The sequence below is a fragment of the Corvus hawaiiensis genome, chromosome 3, assembly GCF_020740725.1.
Source record: "Corvus hawaiiensis isolate bCorHaw1 chromosome 3, bCorHaw1.pri.cur, whole genome shotgun sequence".
Taxonomy (NCBI): Eukaryota; Metazoa; Chordata; class Aves; order Passeriformes; family Corvidae; genus Corvus; species Corvus hawaiiensis.
In genome coordinates, this window is record NC_063215.1 from 114,008,235 (window position 1) to 114,033,025 (window position 24,791).

General features: G+C 41.6%; 1 protein-coding gene and 1 long non-coding RNA gene across 9 annotated transcripts in view; one reads left to right on the forward strand and one right to left on the reverse strand.

Moving 5' to 3' along the window:
• Positions 1–1,312: 1,312 nt before the first annotated feature.
• The window catches only part of MACROD2 (mono-ADP ribosylhydrolase 2), an 895,327-nt gene continuing 871,848 nt past the window's right edge, over positions 1,313–24,791 (reverse strand). For all 7 annotated transcript variants that reach the window (XM_048298703.1, XM_048298702.1, XM_048298700.1 and 4 more), the window contains 3 exons: positions 11,776–11,859; positions 6,348–6,416; positions 1,313–4,505 (listed from right to left, as the gene is read on the reverse strand). In XM_048298703.1, the coding sequence (XP_048154660.1) occupies positions 6,355–6,416; positions 11,776–11,859 (146 nt within the window). In that variant the 3' untranslated portion in view covers positions 1,313–4,505; positions 6,348–6,354. The remainder of the gene's footprint in view (positions 4,506–6,347; positions 6,417–11,775; positions 11,860–24,791) is intronic.
• Positions 20,505–24,791, forward strand: part of LOC125323583 — a 35,643-nt gene continuing 31,356 nt past the window's right edge. The window contains exon 1 of one of the 2 annotated variants that reach the window (XR_007202565.1): positions 20,505–20,785. This is a non-coding gene — a long non-coding RNA (uncharacterized LOC125323583). The remainder of the gene's footprint in view (positions 20,786–24,791) is intronic. The other variant, XR_007202566.1, reaches the window with a different exon arrangement.

Here is a 24,791-nt window from a genome sequence, read left to right on the forward strand (position 1 = left end):
CTTCAGAAGCTGCTGTGTGAGGGGGCTAGGAAGAGGAATTAAAGCCAATTTAAAGCATACATGTAACCCTCTGAGGAGATTCACATGGAAATCCTGAAAGGTAACCCAATTTCTCTTGGAGACTCTGAGAAGCGGATTAGGGAAATTGGTAATTGGGCCTCTGTTTCTGTAGATGTAGATTGACATCTAATGTAATCAGCTCCACAAAACACTTTCCCAGGCACAAATCCCCACTTTAACACCTTCCCTTTCAGTGCTTGTTTAGAAATCTGTCAAGATGACTCTCCTAATCCACATCATTTGGAAAAACATCCATCTCTGTGAGGATCTGTGCCACTTCAAACACATGCTCTTCTTCATACTCCAAAGGCACGGAGGACTGGAAGTTGTGCCAGTCAAGAAGAGTGGGATGGACAGTACTTTCTCCTAGCTAAGAAGGCAATTTATTTGTTCTCCCTTTAAACACACACACTGTTGCAGCAGAAAAAGGCTACAGCGTGGGTAAAGTAGGTACCTCCACTGCTGTACAGTTCTGGAGATAAAGTGAAAACAGCTGAAGCCAGTGAGAATCACAGCTATTGCTGGTATTTATCTCTCTCAGGTTAGCTCAGACCATATATACATTTGGGGCCTGCATCCAGCAAAAAGGCAGACATTCCCTACTGCCATGCATCTCCTATACCTTGTCCTCTTCCACTTGGCAGTCCAAGGGTTGCATGCAAGGAAAGGTGAGATTCCAGAGAACGAAGCCATTTCTTGCAGAGTGTTGAACCCACACAGCCAACTCCCTCACTTAAAGCCTTGGATGAGAAGAGTAAGGCTGGGTCAATACACACAGTTCAGCTATGTCAGTCTCATGGGAAGAAAAAAAGCTACTTTTGCGATTTTTGAAGTATCCTCTACCTACCCATTTTTTAAATAAGTGATGGTAGAAAGGACTGATAACATCTAGCATACATAATTCTCTATTATACCTGTGGAGTATTATACTCCATATATATGGAATATTCTTTGACAGATAACAGATGCTGGGATTTAGTGCAACAGGACACTTTTTGTAACATCTCTTGTGCAGCAATGGGACCAGCCAAGACACTTTTTCCCCTTTGAGCTTCAAAATCTTCTAAAAATCCCCCCTGCCAGGAGGTATCTGGTTCTTACAAGAATCCACCAAATGACAAATTTTAGTGAGGATCTAGCTGTAGGTGTTGCGGATGGCACATCCAAACTTAAATGTCCTTCATGGACAACCAAAATGACCTCTGCACCATTGACTTGGTGAGGAGGTAATAAACACGGGAGTGGCATTGCCTTGTCTTCAGGACAAGCTTTATTAACACTTTGCTTTAACAAGGTAGTATGAAGGCATCAGTTCTTTAAGTTACAAGGAAAGTAATGAGACTCAGATGGGTTCATCATGTAAATGACAAAGTAACAAAAAAGGCCTATGTTAACCCATATAACTGCTAGACCATCTATTAGAAGACATTTTGCAAGCAACATTCTACATTTCTTTGCATTGAAGTAAAAACATATTTTTTGGTCAAGAAAATTACCTTTTTAGATTTTTACACTTTTTTAAAACTTATATCACAAATGTCAGGGTAAGGCAAATCCTGGATGAATAATATGATAAAAATCCCTATTCCTCGAGAAAATAGATCCACATACTCTGTTAAATTTTGTAATTTTAAAAGCAAAGCCAGCATGCACTGCATATAGAGAAAACTCTTATTTTTTTTAAATACAATTTCATTCAAGTCCTAAAGCAGAACAGTGTTAATTCAAAGAGAGGCTTTCTCAGTGCTTTATAGAAAGAGTGACAATTAGCTGCAGTGACCCATTATTACAGACTAAGTATTACCTTTGGATGTCATCATGGGAGCAGTCACCAGCCTGAGGAATATCATGCCTAATGGTAGGGGTGAGCACTTTCAGACACAGGAGAAACAACAATCAAGCAGAGCCTCTTACGCTGAATGCAAACATCAGCACCCAAAGGCTGCTACTTCCTTTATGCCACCTTCTGTGAATACATTTTGAGTTTAAACCAAAATCCTTGACATAAATACCAGTGATTCTCCATCTAATGCTTGCTCTTCTACAAAACCAGCTTGTTACTTTTCTGCATCTCCAGAAGAACATCAGAGACTGACTGCATGGACTATTATTAACACAGCTGAGAACTCATGCTGCCAAAGTATACTCACTTTATGAGTAGTGAAAAATGCCAACAACTCAAACCAAAAGCAAGCCAAAGGAACACAGATATAAACAAGGCTGCAAATAGTACAGTAAGGACTTAATCTAGTCATAGGTTTCCTTGCTTTACACTTTCTGGAATTCATGCCTTGCTGACACATCATTGGGCAAATGGTTGTTTCGAAGACTCACTATTGTCTACCAAGGTTAAATAAAAAGCAAAATGAAATTACTGTCAGGGGCTAGAGGGTGCCTAATATGATGCATCTTTGCAGCTAATTTTTTTCTTTAACTGCTAGTCAGTCTTCACAAGACATTTAAGGAATCTTTATCTCCTTCTGAATGATCACACTTCAGCATCCAGCCTCCTGTGGGGCTGTCCCTTTGGCTCCCTTGCTAAAACCAAAGTTGCTGAAAAAAGAGGGACATCTGATTCATGGCTAATGTTAATATTGCCCATGGGGAAGCACGATCAAAACAGGTACAGCAGTACATTCAGGGGACTGGATAGTCTGTTGAAGTTATCAAAGTTATACCATCCTCCTGATGTATTTATCTACTCCTGACCTACCTATTATGACAGCCTGTTTCAATCATAATAACCCAGTATGGAAAATACACAGAAACACAAGGGACCATGCAGAAAAGTTCACATCCCAAAAGACATGTTCTGTCAAGCATGACCCCAAGGATGGGAAAGGAAAGCATCAGAGGCACCTCAAAGGGAACAAGGAGTCCTTTCAAGGGTATTTGGAGAGAAAAAGAGCCAGAGGAACTGTAGTTATCAACTATAGGTAATGTTAGCAAAATTCTCAAACTGATACATAGACTTAAATTAACTCATTTACTCCTACAATCAATCCAATTTGGAGTTGTGCATCCACTCCAGGTGATGAAGAAGCTCCTTGAGAGCCTCTCTGGCACTAGTCACACTTGGGTGAATATACCACTGGAGGCAGCACACAGAAATACGCTTCTGATCCCACCTCAAGCAAACATGCTGGAATCCCACAGAGAAGGGGAGTGTGTGTGGGGGGCTCCCTTTCTAGGGGCTGTACTCTATGTGTGTAATCTGATGCTTTTCCTGTTTTCCTTTCTAATCCTTGTTTCTCCTTGACACCCTTTTGAATTAACAAGCACTGACTGTTGTAGCCCATGTTAGGTATGCTTGGGTCCCCCTTGACTTCCTTTTACTCCAGCACAGGATTTATTATCGAAACTACTCTAGCTGGGATGAACCCAGATTACAGAAGGATAGAGATATGTCTACCTTTTTTTAAACTTTCTTTTTCTGGCCAAATATTAAATATCTATTCTATGATTCAGGAGTATTTGGGGTGAAAGAAAAAACCATAATCAATTATTTTTCCTAAAATGATCAAATTAGAATCAATTACTTTGCTTAAAATGATCAAATTATTCTTAGCAGCTCTTTAAAATACAATTTGTAGCACATCCCACTATGGACACAGGTTGTGTGCTCTTCCATCCAGTGTATTTTCTGTCTGTTTTGGTTACAGCACTTTTGGGAAATGTACATGGAAACCTTTTGCTCCTTTTCTACAAATTTCAGTGCAGCATTTGCTGGCAGAACAAGTGACATATGGAGAGACATTCAAATAACTGTTAATTGCTTTTTAAAAAAAATAAAAATTCATGCATATGCAGTGGAAAATGTAATGAGGGTTCACAAAAGCTGCTGTGTGAAGCTATTAAAGCCAGGAGCTGTATTTAAAGATGCCTTGAATGCACAGTCTTTCCAGCATAGAGGAAATGTCTGTTGCCTACCTGTACCCAAAGGTCGTACTTACAGCACTGGTTTTGAGATGTGCAGAACTAACTGGAAAAAGGAAGTTGGATTTGGGGTGCTGGCTGTTTGAGGCCGCATGTGTTATTCACATGTAAGGACATGGCACAGCATAGGCTGATCATGGGAAAGAAGATAATGATGCTAGAAAAGGGGTGGGCCCGGAAAGAGGCTACTGATGGTATGATGCAGGAGGAAAAGAGACCCAGTATAAGCCAGGGACTCACATTTCAGAAGAAACTGTTGTAAATGCAGGGTTAATTGCAAAACATCATTACACCTGGGAAGTTATGATTCTTTCCAACAGGCTTACAGAACGAAATGGAACGAAGAACAAAGAGAAATTAAAGCAAAGACTCATTCCCTCAAAAGCTACCCCCCTCCCAACCCACTGATCTTCTCTGGGTGCTCTTTTCGGCCAAGAATGATGCTGTAGGATGTCAGTGCCTTCCCGTAGGGTTTCCTTGGGTCTCTCCTCTCCTGCATCCTTCCTTCACTACAGCAGTGGAGAGAAAAGTGGAAAAAAACAGTAAAATTTTCAAATGTCTGCACAGAACCCAGGTCTCATGTTTCCAGCAACAGATGCCTACAGTTTCTTTTTTTTGTCCAATGTGTGTGTGTGACACAGCTTATATATAACAGCTAATATTGGGTGAGCAAATTATCTGTGCTTATCAGGGTGTCTTGGTTTTCCATAGCACCATCAAGCACCAGCTTGATACCAGAGACCCCCAGCTCTGGCAGGTACTTTGGTGATACAAACAACACATTAAAGTACAAAAAATAGCAAGTGCATGGACCTCCTTGACTCCAAAAAGACCCATGTGAGATTCTCTGAAGCTTAACAGGCTGATCAATCCTCCCTGGGGATTGCTCTTAGTAATTAAAACAGTAGCAATGGAGTTAGGATGACTTTGACAGAGAGTTGCAATGAATTTGATGACTGCTTCTAATCCTGTGCATGCCATTGAACTGCTGAGCAAGACATGGTGTGCCCAGGATCCGGCCCCTTTGCATCAGAAAGGTGCCTGCAAAGCCACATATTGCAGTGGAAGTGAAGAGATTTATTAATTGATTGCTAATTCATGAGCAAAAATTACTCCAGCCCTAAACATTCACAGATAATAATTTCTATGGGAAAATGCAGCATGAGACACAGACTTCTTAAGGGCTACATGAAAAGTGTAATATTCAAATAAATGTCTTTAAACAGAGGAAGGATATTAACATATTGATGTATTTTTAACTTAAGGATTTCATTATTTCCTCTTTTTCTGATTGAACAAGAAGCTAAGGGAGGGGGAGGAAGAGTTATGGACACTGTACTTTAATTAGTATTTTGAGGGTGCATCCTATTTTTACTTCAGTACTTTTTAAACGGGACACCATCAGGGCTACTTCTCACTCCAGCAGTATAGTAGCACATCACCTGTATGCCGATAAGGACCAAGAGTCACTAATTCAGTAATAAGACCTTGTGTTTTAAAACTCTGTGTTACAGCTGCCTCCACTGTATAGCTTGCTCTTGTGCTACATGAAACCCCATTACAAGGATAAATATAGCATGTTGCTGTTGATGATACTGGTATTTCTCAAAAACCCTACACCAAAGGAAGCAGTGTGCACTGAAAGCTACTTCTGAGGGAGAAATGGCTACTACTTCTTTTTGTTAATGAAGAGCCTTGGACTTCTGTCTTCCCACTACATTATTCATTTTAGTCTAGAGGAAATGCTGTTTGTGCCTATGAAAAACACTGCCTCGACAACTACCACTGCTCCAGCCACAGCACTATCATTTAGTGTGTAAAGCCAAAAAAAAAGCTCCAAAAGGCAGCAGAGCTCCAGAAGGTAGCTCTCTGACTTTGGCTTGTTTTTCAGTGGTATTGCTGAAGAGACTTTAGGTACTGGAGAGCCAAGGGCAAAAAACCCCTTATCATGTGACCCTTTTGTTCCCAGAACACAGCTCATACAGAATTGAGCTTGGTTCCAACCAATATAAATTGCCTGTCATTTTCCAAAGCTATGCCAAAAATTGTTTGGTCAGTTATTCTTCTGTTCCTTATCTCAGTGCTGTTTTGCCCTCTGATGATCTAAGACCATGCGCTACCTAAACCCATTACAGCTGCAGATTGCAGCTGTAATATTTGCTTGACAAATCAAGTCTTTCTTTTTATGATGAAATACGGGCCATATTAGACATCCTTTGTATTCTGACTTCCTATTTTTTATTTTTTAAGTTTGGTGAATTTTAACTTTAATTCAGGTGTTTTTAAAGCAAGTTTTCATACAGAAACTGTATGGAAAAATAGGGGAGAAAAAATAGTTGTAAAGATCTTACCTGTTACTTAAGCTTTCCGCTCTGTTTCCATTTGATCGTTTATACTTTCAACTTGACTATTCACTTCAGCTGAAAAAGAAATGAGATGGTCATTAGACTCTATTAATGATACTCGTTACGTTTATCATGTGGAGTAATAACTGCCTCTAAACCAAAAGGGACATTTATTGCATTAAGAAATCTCTTAAGTCATTGAGTAGGTCTCTTAGAGGACCCATCCTAATCTGGAGTTCCCTGGACAACATGACAAACAGTCCTGCAAGGATGCAGGCTTTAGCATCACTAGAAAGGCAAGCCTCTGACTCTAGATTTTCTCTTTGGTCCACATCCATCCAGTCTGACTTTGGCACCCAACCAAGGAGTCCAGATCAAGGTCATAATGACCTTCATCTCTCTCTGTAGGCCACAGGCAGAGATATAGGTATTGCCAAAGAGTGATACAGAGTTTTGCTGGACTAAGTGGCCTTGACCCTCAGACTCAAATCTTGACCCTCTGATTCAAACACTGCCTTCTGACAAAGTCCCTAGTAGGACTCAGGGTTGAGCCATAGGATGAACACAGATCCACTTCCATAGAAAAATAGAATAATTTAGGTTGGAAAAAGACCCTTAAGATCACTGAGTCCAACCAAAAAACCTAGCACTACCAAGTGCCACTAAACCATGTCCCTAAATTGCAGGAGTCAAGCTGTGACACTTTTGACGCTGTCTCAGTTACAGAGATGCTGCTTCCCGAAGTTCTTGAACTGCAAATTGCTGGAACCTAGGGGAGGATTTAGAGGCAATGTTGCTATACTCCTACAATAATGGTTTGTTAGTGTAGGATCCACTTACAAAGCCAACCTTATTTTCATTTAAAATTACAAAAAAAACCCCAAAAAACCCCGAAAAAAATTAAATAGAAGGCTTAAACTCACTTCACCATGACGTTTGTCAAAACTATCATCTAAACTATGGCAGGTATGATTGGTTGTGAGGCTAAACATAAATACCTGCAGTTTTAAGACTATTATCTAGTATTCTGCACTGAATTTGAATGAAGCCATTTTTATTAAAACAATTTTTTTCTTTCTTTACCTTTGCTTTGTGTCGTGGTATCACCTGCAGATTACAAGTCATTTGACTTGGGTGACAGGAAAAAACCTCAAACATGAGTAGAAGATTTGGAAATTAAGGTAAGATGGGAGAGAGGAAGGAAAAAAACCCCAAATCAATAACAATGCTACTTCCAGTCAGGCAGTACGATCTCTTTTCTGAATCAATATCATGTCAATGTACCTGTTAGGGTTTTGATGAATTATTTGTAAATTATTCATATAAATCATCCATATGCAGAGCAGATACTGTAATGGCTTCCTGGATGTATGTGATGAATAATAAGAAGAGTATCTTCTCCTGATTACAGAGCTCTGATGCGCATCACATTTAGCAAGCTTGTGTTCTTTACCACATTTGCATAGCAAAGACAGGATGCTTAATAAAAAAATCACTGAAGGAAGGCTGCTGCATACTGACAACAGCATCCTCTCCCAGCCTCATTATGCTGGACAGCTTCACTGGCAGTTATTTGTTGAAAATACCGTCAGCCTTCACTCATGTTCTACAGAAACCTCTTGCAAAATAAATCTGGACTTGGAACCTGTGATTAGGCTCTGTCAGCATCCCAGTTGAACTTCTTCCTGTGTGTTTGTGACCGAGCTTGGCTCTTTGCATGAGCTCTAGTAGGGACAGGAAGGTCTGACTGAAGGATAGGCTTCTGCAGACCACTGAGTGAACCCCAACATATGCCACTATGACGCCACCCACAAAATTCTCTCTGTTTAGCCAGAAAACAACACAGCAGCGAAGCACATAGCACAAGAACACATTGAAGAACTGCCACCAGGTATGGTGGGGATGTGACTCACAGTCCTTGCTGCCTCCCAGCATGAGGTGGTGTCAGGATGGCATCATTAGCCCTGGGTGTTCTACATCCAATCACCTCACAAGCCAAAATGGGACTTCTCCCCAGTAAACAAGGTTTTTAGAGGTGTTAAACTGCTAATTCACTTTAGCGGTCTTGTGGCACCTCCCCATCATATGCTACATCATCCAACAACTCAGAGAAGCACCTGGAGTGCAAAGAGGTGCACGTCTCCTAAATTCAGTTTTACCTGCACCTCCTTCTGCACCTTCATGGATGGCCTTTTATGCCAGAAATAGACATCTCTGTGTGATGGATGTCGACATTCTCTGTCTGGTTTTTCTTAAATTTTGAGCTGTTGGGGGCCAAAACTATCAGCTCTCAAATGATGACCAGGCAGGGATTTCTCCCCCAAAAGCAAGAAAGTTCCTTCCAAGAGGAGAAGGAATAACCCAGCAAATAATTCCCATCCCTCACAGCACTGCTGTTGCTGCTGACTTGGGGGATGTGCTTTGGCAGTGCAGCATTATTCCTCATCCTAGCAAGACAGCTATGTGCTGAAAGGTCAGCTAGCCAGGAGTGACAGCACAGCATCTATGTGGAGAAGACAGTCAAATGGGAGACCTGGAGAGCCAAGTAAAAGTCGTCTGTAAGAGAGTGAGTGCATTTCTTTAGCCCAGGATATTATGCCATAGGCCTGGACAGCAGATGACACCAAAATACTAGTGTTTTGATTTAAATCAGGATGCATCTTTCCACGGGCTTGAAATAAAAAAGGTGATTCACCCCATTGTGAAACGTTTGATCTGACTAATACCAGCTGGAAATGAAAAACTGCCTTAGTAGTCTCTACAGCTTTGGTGGTATAAAGAGAAAGAAGAAAAAAAAAAAGAAAGAAAAAGAAAGGGACAAAGAAAAAATAATGAAAAAAAAAGAAAGAAAAAGAAGGCTGCTGTCAGGGAAATGCCATCTAAGAGCCCAATCACCAAAGGTGGGGTTTGCCGTCATTAAAAAAAAAAAACAACGAATCAGCAAATCTCTCCTGGGTACAAGAAATTTAATATCCAGGGGTCTTTGCTCTGGGGGCTGATGGAAACAGGCAGGACAAATATGTGTCTGTACATATGGCCCTGTCCAGGCTACAGATGCACCTTCTGACAGTTTTCCTGATGGAGAATCAAGCCCAGGTTTCAAGTAATAGTAATTTCTCAAGTATTTATCACTTTCATGGACCTGCCCACTGGATGAACCAATATCGAAATCCACCTAAGCTGTCTAAACTCCGCATCTCTAATGCACTTTTCGCTGTGCCATTGTACATGAAATTAAACCACAAGAGCTAGGCTGCCAAGGGGGATGCGGTGATATATGCTTGTGCTTTCAGCTGTGAAGCAATAAGATCTTCTGGGGTAGAAAGAAGACCAGAGAAAGAAATAGGCAATTTACATAAAAATTACTGTCAAAGGGAATGAGTTTGATCCTTCCTCTCTTTTTTTTTTTTTAAAACATGCAGTATATGTCCACAAGGAAAAATATCCTGTAATATAATCCTAATAGCAACTCAAGCTGTCTAGAAACAAAGATTTGCCTGACAAGTGAAGCACTTTTTGGCAGCCTAAGCAAACACCCTTTTCCTGTCCTTTCATATACCTTAGAAAGTTCAAAGAAAAGGAAGGTACAAAATGAGTCATATGCAGAAGACCCTACAAGACAAGCAAGATTTGAAACAGAGAAACCTATCAAGATCCTCATTTCGGAAACCACTAGCTGATCCTGCTGTCCTGTCCTATGGCACATGTTAAAACAGCTATGCAATTGCTTTCCTTTCCAGCCCAGAAATCCCTTAAGATACTTCTTTAGTAAATTTGGATTTGTTTTCACTAAGCAGCCCAAACTATCCCATGGATTCACAATTCAAATGTTTTAATGTGTTATGACTTTTGGGTTTGTTTGTTCAAAGGATGAGTCAAGAAGGCTGCTTTGGCTTTATTCTGCACTTCTACTAGTAATAGCATAATCTCTAGTATTTTTTAAAAAAAGAAAATTCATTATGCACACTTTCTTTTCCTATGCTTGGAAACTTTGTTACAGGCCAGTATCTAATCAGTCACCAATTCAAATGCTGCAGCACAATCTGACATCAGAGAAAGGAAATCAACATCAGATTCTTCGTGTCATAGCAAAAAGAATATAATTGGTTTGTCTTTGAGATGTTAAAAAGTGTGCCTTCAATTTATATTATGGCAATGTTGAGGAGGTTAAAGAAAGAGTTAAAAAATAGCCTTCACTACAGAGAGGAGTCTATGGGTATAAAATGAGGATTGGACCCCCAGTCCCAAACCCACTGCTGTTTGGGGCACTAAAAAAGCCCCTTCACGTAAAACCCAAAAAAACCCTGTATGTAGCTCTGTTACGCTACAAGAACTGACCAAGACAAGTGATAAAGGGTCTGCCTCGCCAAAACCTAAGCACCAGTATGCCAATTCCTGCCACTATTTCTTTACACACAGGATAAATCAAGAAGGTCAATTATTTTTTTGTTTACAAGGATGTTACACACTGCAGATTTTGAGTAGCTTCCTAGTACTCGGCCCTTGCTGGAATTTGCCACAGAGATAGGTCATCAGCTCACTGAGGTCAATGTTGGAGGAATGTAATTTCCAAGTCAGGAATTTTGGGTTGATTATGTCCACAAACCTGGCTGGAACTGCTGTTGGGTCAATAAAATTGTGGTTGTTTTATTAACAGTAAAATTTCTAGTGAGAGAACGGTTACCAGACTGACCTATACATGGACACTGAAGGAGGAGGAAAGGAAATCAGAGCTGACCTAGAATGAGACTAACCCACAACTTCAGAGTGGTTATACTGCCAAACACTTCCCCCTTGATGGACCTGGACCCTAGAACAGAAATTTTCAGAAATATCTTCTGAGTGCAGTATTAAACCCCCAACCTCTTGGCCAATTCGATATCAAGACCAAAACTACCCTGGGTCTAAAATATTACTTAGTTAAAAGGCAGGCAGTGTGGAACATACCAACTGAACACATTAACCCAATTAACTCAAAAAGCAGGGCTACAGTGCTGAAAGTTACTTCTGCCAGACTCACAAGACAGTAGAAACTCTCAAAATTACTCAGTTGAAGAGATTATAAATATAACTCAATTTTTTTAGGAGGAAACATATAAACAAACTCCAGAAAGGCAATGCTAGGTATCAACTTCAGGACAGTACACAGAATCATAGAATGGTTTTGCTTGGAAAGGACTTTAAAGACCATCTAGTTACACTCCCCTCCCATGGGCAAGGAGACTTCCACCAGACCAAGTTGTTCCAAGCCCTCGCAAGCCTGGCCTTGAACACTTCCAGGAATGGGGCATCCACAGCTCTCTGGGCAACCTGTTCTACTGCCTTGCTATCCTCATAGTGAACAATTCCTTACTAATATCTAATCTAAACATGCCCTTTCTCAGTTTAAAGCCATTACCCTAAAAAATTAATTAAAAACAATAGAACAACATACCATCCTTATTTGAAACGTCTGCTGCTTGACTTGCAAGGTCAATTTTCATAGGCTCCACAGAAGTTTCCTCTTGCTCTTGTATCCCTATAATATAAGCCAAAGAAGGAGAAAAATCAATACTCACAGTACCTGATTGATGTCTAATTCTCAGACTCCTCATGCCTGGTTTTTTGTTTTCCTTCTGGCATGCTCTTACCTTTGTAGACTTCACTGCTGTATAGTGGCACCCACTAGAGAAGAGGACAGAGGATATAGGGGGAGGAACATGCTTTGAAAATAATTGCCTGAATATTTTTAGCAATTCATGCTCTTTTTAACTGGGATTGTTAAAACCACATCGTGGTGTGTGCTTCTGCCTCCCCACCATTCTTTTCTCATCACTTTTAGAGAATTCCTTCTGCTCATAAAATGAAATATATGATGGGGACTTACTCACTGTTATAAAGTTTCTCTAGATAGCAGAAAGAAAATAAATACAGTGAAAAGTTCAAATATACTAGGTATTCAGACACAAACTAGAATATGAATGTAGGAAAATGCATTTTATCACTATAACTCAACATTTTTATCTCTTCTGCCTCAGGTTTGTCTGGAAGCTTGCATTCAAACTCTAACAATATTTGAAAAGGAAAAAAAAAAAGGATTTGCTGTTTTAGACAGAATTCTACTATTCTGCCCTTGGCTAAGAAGCCAATTTTTATTTACATTCCATCATGCTACTTCTCTACTTTTGTGGCTGCTGTAAAGCCTTTGCACCCATCCTGTGACTGAACTACAGGATATCAGGTGACTGGTCACTAAGTGATCCAGGCATTTGGGTGGTTATAATGAGACAGCAGAGTATAGTAAGGACTCAGATATTTCAAAAACATTTTATTCCTAAACTGAAATAATGTACCCCTTCAGCAACACAGATTAAACCTTCACCACCTCTGAAAAACCTCCTTCTTTTTCCTGTGGAATTCTGAAGTGGGGTTTTAAAGTCCACTGGAGTGTACTACATTTATTTTGTCCATAAAAATGTATCTACCATTGAAAATTTCAGCCACTTTTCCTTCTAATTTTATCTGCAAGCCAATGGTGTCATCGGGAATTTAGTTTCCTCTCTTCTTGCTGTGACGGCAATGCTATTTTCATTGGCAACTTCTGGCACACTACCTATAGAGTCACAGAATCATGGAATTGTTAAGGTAGGAAAAGACCCCTATGATCAAGTCCAACTGTTAACCCAGCACTGCTACATACACCACCAAACCATGTCCTCAAGTGCCACATCCACTCATCTTCTGAACACTTTCAGGGCTGGGGATTCCACCACTTCCCTGGGCACCCTATTCCAATGCCTGACCTATGGTCCTACCAAGCTTGGGGGATGGATGACTTTACAGTGATGGAAATGTTACTCATAATTTTAACAGACCTTACTTCTCATGCAGAAACTTTTCCATGGATCATTGTATCACGAGCTTCACCTCTTCCTCACTGGTTTAAAGTCATCTCCCCGCAGACACAAACAAAATGCCTGTAAACATCTGTGACTGAGAATGCTGCATATCTGCGAGTGCCTTAAATGGCCCCTTTGTGGGTGCATCAGACCCCAGATGCTTCTCCAGGGAATTCATGAGAGTGAGTGTGGTTATCTCCTGAAGTTTTTTATGCACCAACATCCCCAAGATTTCCCAGTGCTCGCCCACCTGTCTTTTTGGCTTATGCAAAGGATAAACCCAGGTGACCCCACACAAATATGGCAGGAATTTGTCAAGTACAAGACTGAGCAGGTGTTTCAAAATCCCTGCCTGACTTCTCCTGGCAAAATCAATATGAAATTTGAGGGACCATGAAAACACTGATTAATCAAGGAAGATACAGAGACATTCAGATTGTGATACATTTTGATTATCTGAGGGAAGCAGCTCTATGAAAAATAAAATTTTGAAAAATCACTGAATAATTGTGTGGGCTGGGAGGAAGCTTAAAAACCATTTAGTTCCAATCCCCCTGCCATGGGCAGAGACACCTTCCACTAGACCAGGCTGTTCCAAGCCTCATCCAGCCTGGCCTTGAACACCTTGAGGGATGGGGCAACGACAGCTTCACAAGACAGTATGTGCCAGGGCCTCACCACCCTCTGAGTAAAGAACTTCCTCCTAATATCCAGTCTTAAACCTACTCTTTCAGGTTAAAACCACTCTCTCTTGTCCTATTGACTGTCTCTACGTGAGTACAGCCTGCAGCCCTTCTCACCAAGACACCCTGATGTCTAATGCAGTATTTGGGATGTCTGCTAAACACCAATGTGCTCTGACTGGCAGCTGCTGCCTGTGACTCTGACTTTGACTCCTCTAAACCACCATCTGTTAACAAAATAAAGGAGATATGATATGACAGGTTATGTCTTGCCTCCCAGTTTCTCCTGTTGTCACTGCCTGAAGATGACCTGAAGTTCCCAGCCCTTACTGCAAGATCATTAACAGCTGGCATGCCTGGCTTCACCAAACTGCTGAAAGGTTTCCCGCTTTCCATTTCAGAAATCTCTTATGCAGCTGACAGGTGCAAAGGTTTATTGGCATAGCAGGAGGTGATGATGATGGAAGCTAATGAAAGAGAAGGCATTTTGTGTACACATGTCCGTGTGTAAATTTCTGCACGTGTGCTTTGTCCCAATTCTCTCCCATTTGCAGGTATAAAATCAGGCATGGGATGGGGGATGGCAAGTCTAGAAAGGGGCTAGGAGGAGTAACAACAATATCAACAGATCTGCAAAATTACTTTTTTCAGAGGTTTAGGATCATAAATACTGTCAGAAGAGTTGCTTTTGTTCTGCTTTTTCACCTTCTTTCCACATCCAAAATGCTGATTCCCCATCCTTTCTAGAAGGGGATTGCTGCAGTATCAGTGGTTTTTTACACTGGGGGTTTATTGTTGGATATTGTCAGCAAGAAAATGATAGTGGGAAACAATGTTCAGGGTCAAACTAGGCAGAAGATATTTTAAACTTTTACAAAGCTGAGCACCACTGCAAATCTTGGGAAGAGGCTTGCACAGTACACTGTCCCATTTTTGTGAAGATTTACAGATTCAGTTAATATAAATTTAATTTCTTCCTTCATTATTACTGTGGGATGGGCACAGGAACATTCACTATACTGCCATGCATGTGGAAAGGGTACTATCCAAAATAGCTCCTTTGCTGTGCAGTCAATTCAAGTGCCACTCTGAGATCAGCTCAATTCACATAAACAGCAGAATTTGATCAATACCAGAAACTGCCTGGACAACCAATTTATTCATGAGGCCTCTCCCTTGATTTGATTGCTTCAGGTTAAAGCACAAACAAGCAAAGGATTTCAGGTCTCTACGCAGGAGCTGAGGGTTCCTGAAGGGGAGGGAGCACGGGAGATACTGCTTTCAATATCAATTCCCATTTCCAATTGCGCTCCTGCCAGAGCTCATTACCTGAGCCCTTTGCCAACTGGTTACACAACTAGCTCAGCACTAAGAAACAATGGGCTCCTGGCATGGGCAAGCAAGGCTCCCAGCCTTTTCCAATGAATAAGACAAGTATATACCAGGAAGATAGAAATCTCTGTACTCTTATTTCATCTCTTCTTTTTCCCCCTTAATAGTCACAATGTTACTTGTTCCATGTGCTTACAGTTAATACATAATTCTCTCTAGAGAAATATGATTTTTTCCCCCTCTAGATTCATGTACTGTTTACAAGAGTCACATGAAGTTGTCGTAGCTCTTCATACCTTAGCATCAATTTAAAAATTGCCCAAGCATAGAGGTTAGACATCTGTTTTCCAAACTCCCAATAAATTCTAACAAGTAAAAAGTGTAACTCTTGTCCTCCTCATCACCCTCCTTCTCCCTTTGGACAAGGTTTACATTTATTTCAAGCAATAAAAGCAGGCAACAGTGTAGGCTAAGAAGCTGTAACAACCCAAGAACTGAGTTTCTGCTCTGAGCTGCCTGCCTTAAGGATGTTTATTCCTCTTTGATGAGTCTCAAGGGGGGTTCTCTTGGCAGAGCCCAGCCTTCAAGACCAGCCTTGGCATTGGGTGTGGGTAAGGGATGTCAAGTGGGCTCTGAAACAGGAACCTGGGTTCCTGCTCTTAGTTTCTAGCTGGTTAATAATGCCAGGGACTCCCTTTAAGACAAACAGAAGAAAAAGTTTCATGTGTAAATTAGTTCTGTCACTGTAATCACATACTCCATGATAACTTAAATCTTAAAAAATTCCCCAATTTTAGAAGTCTTGTAATAAGTGGGAAATCCTGGCCCTAAGATCATTCTGAATATTTGAGGGACAAAAGAGTTGTCAATATTACTACAGTCCAGAAAACTACTATTTTTACAGGCAAAATGGCAATGCCATTATTCCCACAGCTGGTCTGCTCAGCAATTTTGGGTGTCGCCACAGGGATTCAAATAAAATACTATCCTGCTCCTGGACAATTTGCAACCTGAAGAAATTAATTAGCTTTAAATTATTTGTGGAGCAGTTGCTTTTACTCGTGTTACATACTTTGAAAAAATTACCTCTGTCATTATGCAATATGAAAACCATGTTACAGCTATTCTGAACAGCCCAGATTTTCCCAATTCTTACCCACTGAATAAAATTTATTGTTTTGAGTTTAGCTGTAAACATGCTTCCCCTAATCTCAGACCTGAGAGTCAGGTGTGTTAAAAAAAAAAAATCCAAATTTCTCTGTTTAGAATTGGAAGGTGCCATTTTTCATCTGCAGTAACAACAACAAAAAACGAGAGACAAAACTCTTCTGACCAACAGCTATATTGTCTTATCTGTCAAAACCAGTTCCCATTTTCTTGCTCTGCAAATAGCCAGTTGTTTTTTTCCTTCTTTCCAGTAATTTCATTGTACCGCTTTGCTAATGTGACTATCAAGCCTTCATGTACTTTGTTTATGGCTGTATTTTAGTACCATTATAAATGCTGCCTCATTTAGAAACTGAAGCTGTCTGTGATACAAGGATTCTCTTTGACTCCTGTTCAATATCCATCTGGGATGACTGACTCTTTTAATCAGACTGGATTCTACCACATCAAATATTTATGCTGTCTTCTTGTATGGCTCTACAGGTATAAGCACCCAACCTGCTGCTCTCAGGGCTCTAAGAAAAAAAACAGCAATCATTTTCCATCTCTGCTTCATTACGTTCAAGCTGGAGGGCAGTTTTCTCCCTTGCTGTCCTTCTGAAATGCACAGGTCAAGCTCGACAGCTCTGAATCTGCAGGAATGGCACTGCCACCACCATGCCTCTCGCTATTCAGTGTGGCTCAGTAAATAACAAACAACTCCATCTGTTATATCATGGAATATTACACCTTGATCAACTACCATCCCATCCCCAGCAATTATTTACCACAGATGAAAGAAAACTCAAGGATGCAGATTTCAGAGGAGGGTGTGCTGGCTACTGTACCAGCTTTGCTGGGCTTTTCAGGGCACTGAGCGAGCATCATTCCGGATTCTTTCTGCAGCCCCTTCATTGTTAAATGGAGTGTTTACCCTCTTTTTTGGCATTTTGGCTTTGTTTTCCAAAGTAACAAAGAGCAATGAATCTCCCTGTCCCTCCAGTGCAATATGTGTCAGTTCAGCTCTCTGGGTTTGTGCACACGACTGTACCTAAAGGCATTGTGCTCCCAGCCACTGTTACTTCCAGCTCAAGCTGAATGGCAATTTTTCAAAAACGCATTTTAAAAGTGTCTAAAATTTGCTTATCCCTATCCCCTTCCAGCCCTTTATTAAACATACTGTTAGTAAATCTCATTGTGCCTACCGTTCTCCAAAGGTGGGAATGGGAGGCTAGTGAGGATTGTCGCTCAGCAATATGGTCCATAAGAGCCATAAAAATTTGGCACATCTAAAATAATAATAAGGTACATTGGTATATATACCTAAGGTATATAATAATATAAGGTACTTTGTTTTAAGGAAAGCCTTTTTGATTTTTTGTTTTATTCTGGAAAAGGCCTAGCTGTGTAAAAGGCTGTGTCATTGTTTTCCAGGTGCTCTTTTTCTGAAACATCTCATCAGAGAAGAAGCCTGGAGCATAGAATGTCTGAAATGGAGCACACAGAAAATTTCATCTGATCCCTCAATTGCTGGCTGTTAACACAACTAAAATGTTGCCTGGTTGTGATCAAACTAGTAGATCACCTGTCCTGAATGGCTTCCAAAGCATTTGTGTTCCATCCCTGCCTACAAATAAGGCAGATAGCATGCTCAGTAACATTATGACAAGGGAAGGGAACAGAAATGGTATGATTATTTACCTCTCTTTCCCATTCAGTCATTTTTTCCTGCCATTTATGAAACTCATGAATGATTTGGTTCAGTTCCTGATCACTACCTGCCTCATCCTAAAAAAACTGTGTAGGTGTGAGGAATGAGAGCACTATGGGACCCTTTTGTGTAAGCCTCAGGACATCTCCATATTTCCTAAGGCATGCCTTTCACTAAAAGGAATGATGCTGGGCATTCAGAAATATCTTCTGGATTCTGTGGCCACGTGAGTCAGCCACCTGCTGAATGATACTTGCACCTCTACTCCCATCACAACATCAGTGTTCACCACACACTCACCATGCTCATCACCACATACTTGGTAGCACAACAGTTCTCTCCAGCAGCTTTAATTACTCTTTGCACCATTAATCTTTGGTGCAGACTCCTGGCCTTAATTTTGATGAACCAATGCGGGAGCCCAAAGGCTTTAATAGGCCCTTCTTTCCCTTCAGTCCACCCACTAAAAACCAGAACAACTTAATAGCCTGTGCTGTCATCAGCAGCACATACTCTGCCCCTACTCCTTTCCAATCTTGCATTCACTGTATTTTCTGAGCACTTCAAATGATCTTGAGTAAACTGCAGAAAAGCAGACTGTGATAGCAAAGAGATCCTGGATCTCCTAAGCAGGACGGATTGGTCAGAATGTGATACTTTATTTCAAAAAAAGGGAAAGAAACTTTCCATTTTTCTCCAAAGGAATCACTCCAAACATAAAGGAGACTCAGACAGTTCTCAGATTTGAGCAGCAGGGCAAGAACCAGATGGGTACCTGTAGTGAACAGAAACAATATTTATAATTGAAAGTATAAGGAAAAGATGAGGAAGAAGAGGGGAAGAACCTCAGAGAACCTCAAACTCCTGAAGAGCTGGAAGTTAGAAGAGTTCCTCTCAGGCAAGCACCCTCACCTTTCATGCAGACCTACTTCATCCACACAGGGCAAAAGGAGGCTTTGCCCAAGCTTATAATAATGTACAGAGGAGGCTTCTCATCCTTCTGGCTTGCAACCACTTATTTCTGAGGCCACTGCTTCTGAAAGAGGTTACTGCTAAGCGAAAGAGGAGCTTTAGAAAACACTCTGTTCAATTCCTTTTCAAGGAGACTATTACCAAAATTATGAAGAATGAGCTTCAAAGTAGCAGTGGACAACAGCTGAGAGTGTATGGACTTAAATGAAATGCAGTAACAATATATAATGTGGAAGAAAGATTCTTCCCTGATATTTATCCAGAGACCCCAACCGAAATTTTGCAGCTTAAAATAAAACACAATATTTACATCAAGGAGAGGCACATGAAGTTGAACAAAGTTTTGCTAATAGATGGAACAGGTAGGAATAGGTACGCTGTAATTCTCAAACCTTTTGTGATATAAGTATACCACAGCCAGCATGCAAAGTAAAAAATATTTTTAAAACCCCAAAACAAATAAAACCCACCACAAACCTCAAAATTTGGATAACCAGAGATAGAGCATACTTGACTGAAATGTCTTGCTATTTGGAAAGAGCACTTGCTTTTCTGAAGGTTCATCAGCTCCTGCCCAAGTACTCTGTTTTAATTTTAGAAAACTGTTAGCTTCCTAAAACCAAGGTGATCATCATATCATAGAATCACAGAATCACAAAGTTGGAAGAGACCTTCAAGATCATGTAGTCCAACCCTCAACCCTGCACCACAAAATCAGGCCTAAACTGTATCCCTAAGTGCCACATCCAGATGGCTCTTGAGCACTTTTAGAGATAGTGACTCCACCACATCCCTGGACAACTTATTTCAATACCAAAGCACTCTTTCAGTGATTTTGTTTCTCCTGATATCTAATCTGACCCTCCTCTGGCACAGCTTAGGCCATTTCCTCTCATCCTTTCACTTGAGACATGGCAGAAGAGACCAACACCCACCTCACTACAGCTTCCTTTCAGGGAGTTGTAGAGAGCAGTGAGGTCCCTCCCTGAGCCTCCTTTTCTCCAGGCTAAATATCCCCAGTTTCCTTGGCTGCTCCTTTTAGGACTTGTGCTCCAGACCCTTCACCAAGCTCTGCTGCCATTCTCTGGATTCGCTCCAGCACCTTTCTTTTAAAAGTGAAACACACTTGCTCGTAAAGAAGCAGTAATTAGCAGGACTCAATAACAAAGACCTTACAGATGATCCTTATCACATCTTTTTCTCCTGCCAAGACACAATAATTGTGTCAATAATTAAATAATTATAATTTTTCAAAAAGCAATTAAAGAAAGTGTCTTGGGACGTTTTTTAATCCCATTCAATTTTTGATTTTTTGTTTTGTGTCAGGGGTGGTCGCTGGCCCTCTCCCTCCTCCCCCTCCCCCATCCCCCTCAATGGCTCTGGGAGTATCTCGATGGGTGAGAGCCAGTCTGGGGGCTCCTGCAAAAGTTGGTGGCGGAGGGTGCGCAAGGGGCAGCTCTTTCCCTCTGAGAGGGCGATTCGGCTGGCAACGCAGCATGGTGTCTCTGACCAGGGATACTGTTGCTTTGTGTTTTTTGCCTGTTTCTTTTTCTTTTCTTTTCCTTTGGCACTGTGACTGGGCTTGCTGGCTTGCTTCTTTGCTTCTCTGCTGTTGGAGAGCCCAGAGCCAGTGCATGCCGCTCTGGGACCCAGCAGCACTCTGTTCCTCTCCGGGGGCCGCCCCCCTCTGCACAGCCTGCACCCAGGGACCAGCCATCAGAGGTGAGCTACCCGCGGGAGCAATTCCCCACTCGTCCCTGCCATTCTAGCTTGCTGCTTCCGAGGTTCCTGCTACAGCTCATTTCGCTATCCAGAGGGGCACCGGGATCAGCTGCCCCTGGGGCTTTGCAAAGGAAACCCTTTTTCCATCCCTTCTGCCATCTCACCCGCCATTACCCCGTGAGGGAGATGCGGCCGAGCTCGCGCCACAGCGCCCCCTGCAGGCGCGGGGGAATCATCGCAGCCGCCCTGCCCGGCCGGGAGCCCCCAGCGCCCCTGCCGGCTGTGAGCGGAACTGCACCGAAGGGGAAACCACCTGCAGCCGAGAGAGGCTGGTGCTGGGCTGCTGCTCTGTTTGCTGCTGCTGCTGCCGGTGTTGTTGTTTGTTTGCCTTGTTATCCATATATACTAGTAAAGAACTGTTATTCTCTTTCCCAGATCTTTGCCTGAAAGCTCCTTAATTTCAAAGTTATAATAATTCAGAGGGAATGAGGTCATATTCTCCATTCCAAGGGAGGTTCCCACCTTCGTCGGCAGACACCTGTCTTTCAAACTGAGACAGAAAGGTACTATTCTTTCTTTTTCTTAGCAGAACCCTGTTCCAATTCCTTCAAAGCCAAAATTTTACAGTCAGCTTTAACTATATGGTGACAAATACAGATCTGCTCTAAAGGACTCATTTTGTTACTGAGCTCCTCACCTATTCAAGTTCTCAGGACTGGTTTTTTCAGATCTTGATGGTGACTCATCAAAACAGAGCAGGTGTTTAAATAAAACACACACACAGACACACATTTGTGTATATCTGTGTTCAAGGGCAGTAAACAATTTTTCATAAATAAATTGCTGGGAGTTGTTTTCTCTCTGTAAAGAAGGGAATAGGCAGAGAGATGGATATGTTACCCAAGGTGATACTTCCCACCCTGCTCTGAAAGCGCCTGTGGAGAGAAGCCAAGGCTGAAATCTGGCTTTTGGAGACCCATGTAGCTTTTGCTGTCAGAGGATGTCATTAATGCTGATGGCTGCCCTGCTTTCTCCTCTGAAAGCCTGGCATCCTTCTTCACAGCAGTGAGCCAGCCTCAAAGGAATGGGAGGAAAAGCAAACATACTGAAAATGTGTATTACCTCCTAAGCATGGATGCCATTTTTAATTTCTGCTGATAACTGGATGAATATAAGAGCAAAAAATTTTATAGCAGTCACATGGAGTAAGATGTTTCCCCAGCAAATAACAGGACTAAATCAGAGGAAGGGTTGCTCTAACCTTCAGCTGCTCTATGCCAGCAGGGAACAACCACATCCTCTTCTGAACAGAGACTGTATATAACTAAGGCATGTGAGGACCTAAATCATGAGTGGTGATTTGAACCCTAAATCAAGTGTGGTGAGGCACTGGCACAGGTCGCTCAGAGAAGCTGTGGAAGACTCACCCATGGAAGTATTCAAGATCAGGTTGTATGGGGCTCTTAGCAACCTGGTCTGCTGGAAGGTGTCCTTGCCAATGGCAGGGGGATAGGAACTAAAGAGTTTTTATGGTCCCTTCCAATCCAAAACACTGTATGATAACAGCAGTGCCAGACGTAATCACATGCAATATATTCCCAAACTGAGACAAGACTAAAAGAACAACCTCCATACTACGGCAAGCAATTCAGCTGCATGGTGGCAATCATGCTCTTCTACCAATTTCAGTGGCAGCTCTTAAGAATCAGATTTCTTGGGGACGAAGGAAAGTGCACAGCCAGACACTGACAGCATAGTTGGTATTTAACACTTGAAACACCCACCTGTCCTCCTGACACTCATCTCCTAGCATGAAGCCAAGAGTATTTCCAGAACACTGAAAAGCACGGTGGAGAAGATCACTCCTGTAGGTTGCTTTAGAATAAAGTAATCCACCAGCCTGGGTGCTAACATCTGCACCACAGGAGAGTATTTCCACATGATGATAGACTTGGCCAATATTTCCTGGCAAGACTAAAGACTGGATTTAGATTGTCAAATTACTGACTTTTATTTGCTCTGTTTCTTGAAGAAAACTTTAGGACCGAATTCGAAATTACCAGTGTGAAACAGAAAAATTTTGCCCACAACAGAGCTTCCAGAACAGTGATTTGGCAGGCAAGGAAAAACCAAGTGTCAGTGCTGGCAGTTGCACACTTACTTCTTTTCCTTGCAGAAAGCCATCATGCAGTGTTTTCTAAAATTGTAAATGCTCTTTCTGGCTCTATGGGAAAGAACACTGATATGCATCACAGGGTGTGAGATAAAACGTGCAGTGACACTGGTGCCTTTGATTTTTCTTCTATCAGCTTAAATTACACAAAGACAGCTGCAGATTTTTTCCTCTAAACTTCTTCACATTTCATTCTTTGTTTGGTTCCTAAATTCTAGGGTCTAGCTAGGACCTTATATCAGAGACAGGGATTTACATTTAGATAACATAATGCAAAGAATACTAACAACCATCATCCTCCCTCCCTATTAACAGCTCCAGAGCACTTCCCAACTGACCTCAGATTTGTGAAACAGGGATCTGACTTGTTTGCTTGAAACTGAACAGCTCTTTCTCCAGTTAGGAGAAATATAACATAGTTAGGGGTTTTTTTTGATGAGTATTTGTTTGTGTCCTGTCCCTTCCTGCTTTTTCTTGGTTTTAGAGAGTCTCACTCCCTGTGCTTGTGCTGAATTAGTCTCTAGCCACGGAGGTGGCTTCAGTTTGTTGTTTGGGAAAAAGCCTGGGAAAAGAACCTCAGCACAGTAGTAACTGCAAGAGAAAGGCTACTGTGTTTTTCAGAGTCACCTAAAAAAGTAGTTAGCAGACACCACCAAGAACAGCCTTCTGACTTCAGGACACTTAAGAGAGGCAGCTTTTCTTCTTCTCAACCCCTATGCAAGGACTCAGTAGTAGTAGGCAGGCAAAGAGCTAGCAACATGCATCAGAACTACAATAAATTGCTATGGAGAAGTCCTCAGTCAGGTTCATCATCTCTGCCATCTATCAGCACTAACACCCAGGTCCTGTGATTTATGAAATTTTCCGCTCAGTTTAGGTGGAGGGGGCATGTGCTGTGGGCTTTTTCGTCTCCCAAAACACTTTATTCCAAACTGTTGGGGAAGATGAAACAGGAAAGCCTTGGAAATATGATTGCCTGACAAAAGATTTTGGGAATATGAAAACTACAGGCAACATCGAAATGAAAGCCACTTTTGAAATACCAGGTCTTAGTTACTGAACAACTAGAAAACAATGGTATGGCCACTGAAGTAATCCCCTCTTGATTGAACAATACCCTCTGCTTGCAAACAGGTCCAAGGGTCAGAGCAGACCCTACTAGCTCAGCAGAAGGGGTCCAAAGAGTAGTTTTTAGAAGTTAAGATGTAACACTCTATGGTAATATAAGAACTCTTGTAGGCTGTATGTAAATGCTATAGGATTTGTATCTTGTATTAGATTGGTTAGTGACAATTAGAATATTCAGTACAGAAGATGATTTATTGTATTGTAACCAGGACTTCAGACATTCTCTCTCTTCTATTCATTCTCTCTCTTCCACTTCTACTCTTGCTCTTACTCTTGCTCTTACACTCTCTCTCTCACCTGTTTACTCTCTTGCTCTCTTGGGCCTGCTCAGAGCTGAGTCTAGCAGCTCTGAGCAGTGCCCCAATACCCACGCCCTTTACAATAAACCGGCTGTGTCCCAAGACCTGCCTATAGAGATCTCTCGTCTCCATCCGTCACCGTCTACGTCCGGCCGTCCCGACTGGACCCCCAGAACCCCCTTAACCTACACCAAACAACACTTCCCCTTACACAACCTCATTCCCACTGCTTGAAGAAGTCCACCCTGCTGTTAGCAGTCACTCTGGCAGCTTTACAAGCAGGAGAACAAGGGCTCAGAAATTTACAGAAGGTTTCACATACATCAGACACTTATTTGTACCAAAAGATAGTAAATTTAAACAGCAAGTTAGACCAAGTCTGGCTTACGGCTAGATTGTTACTGCG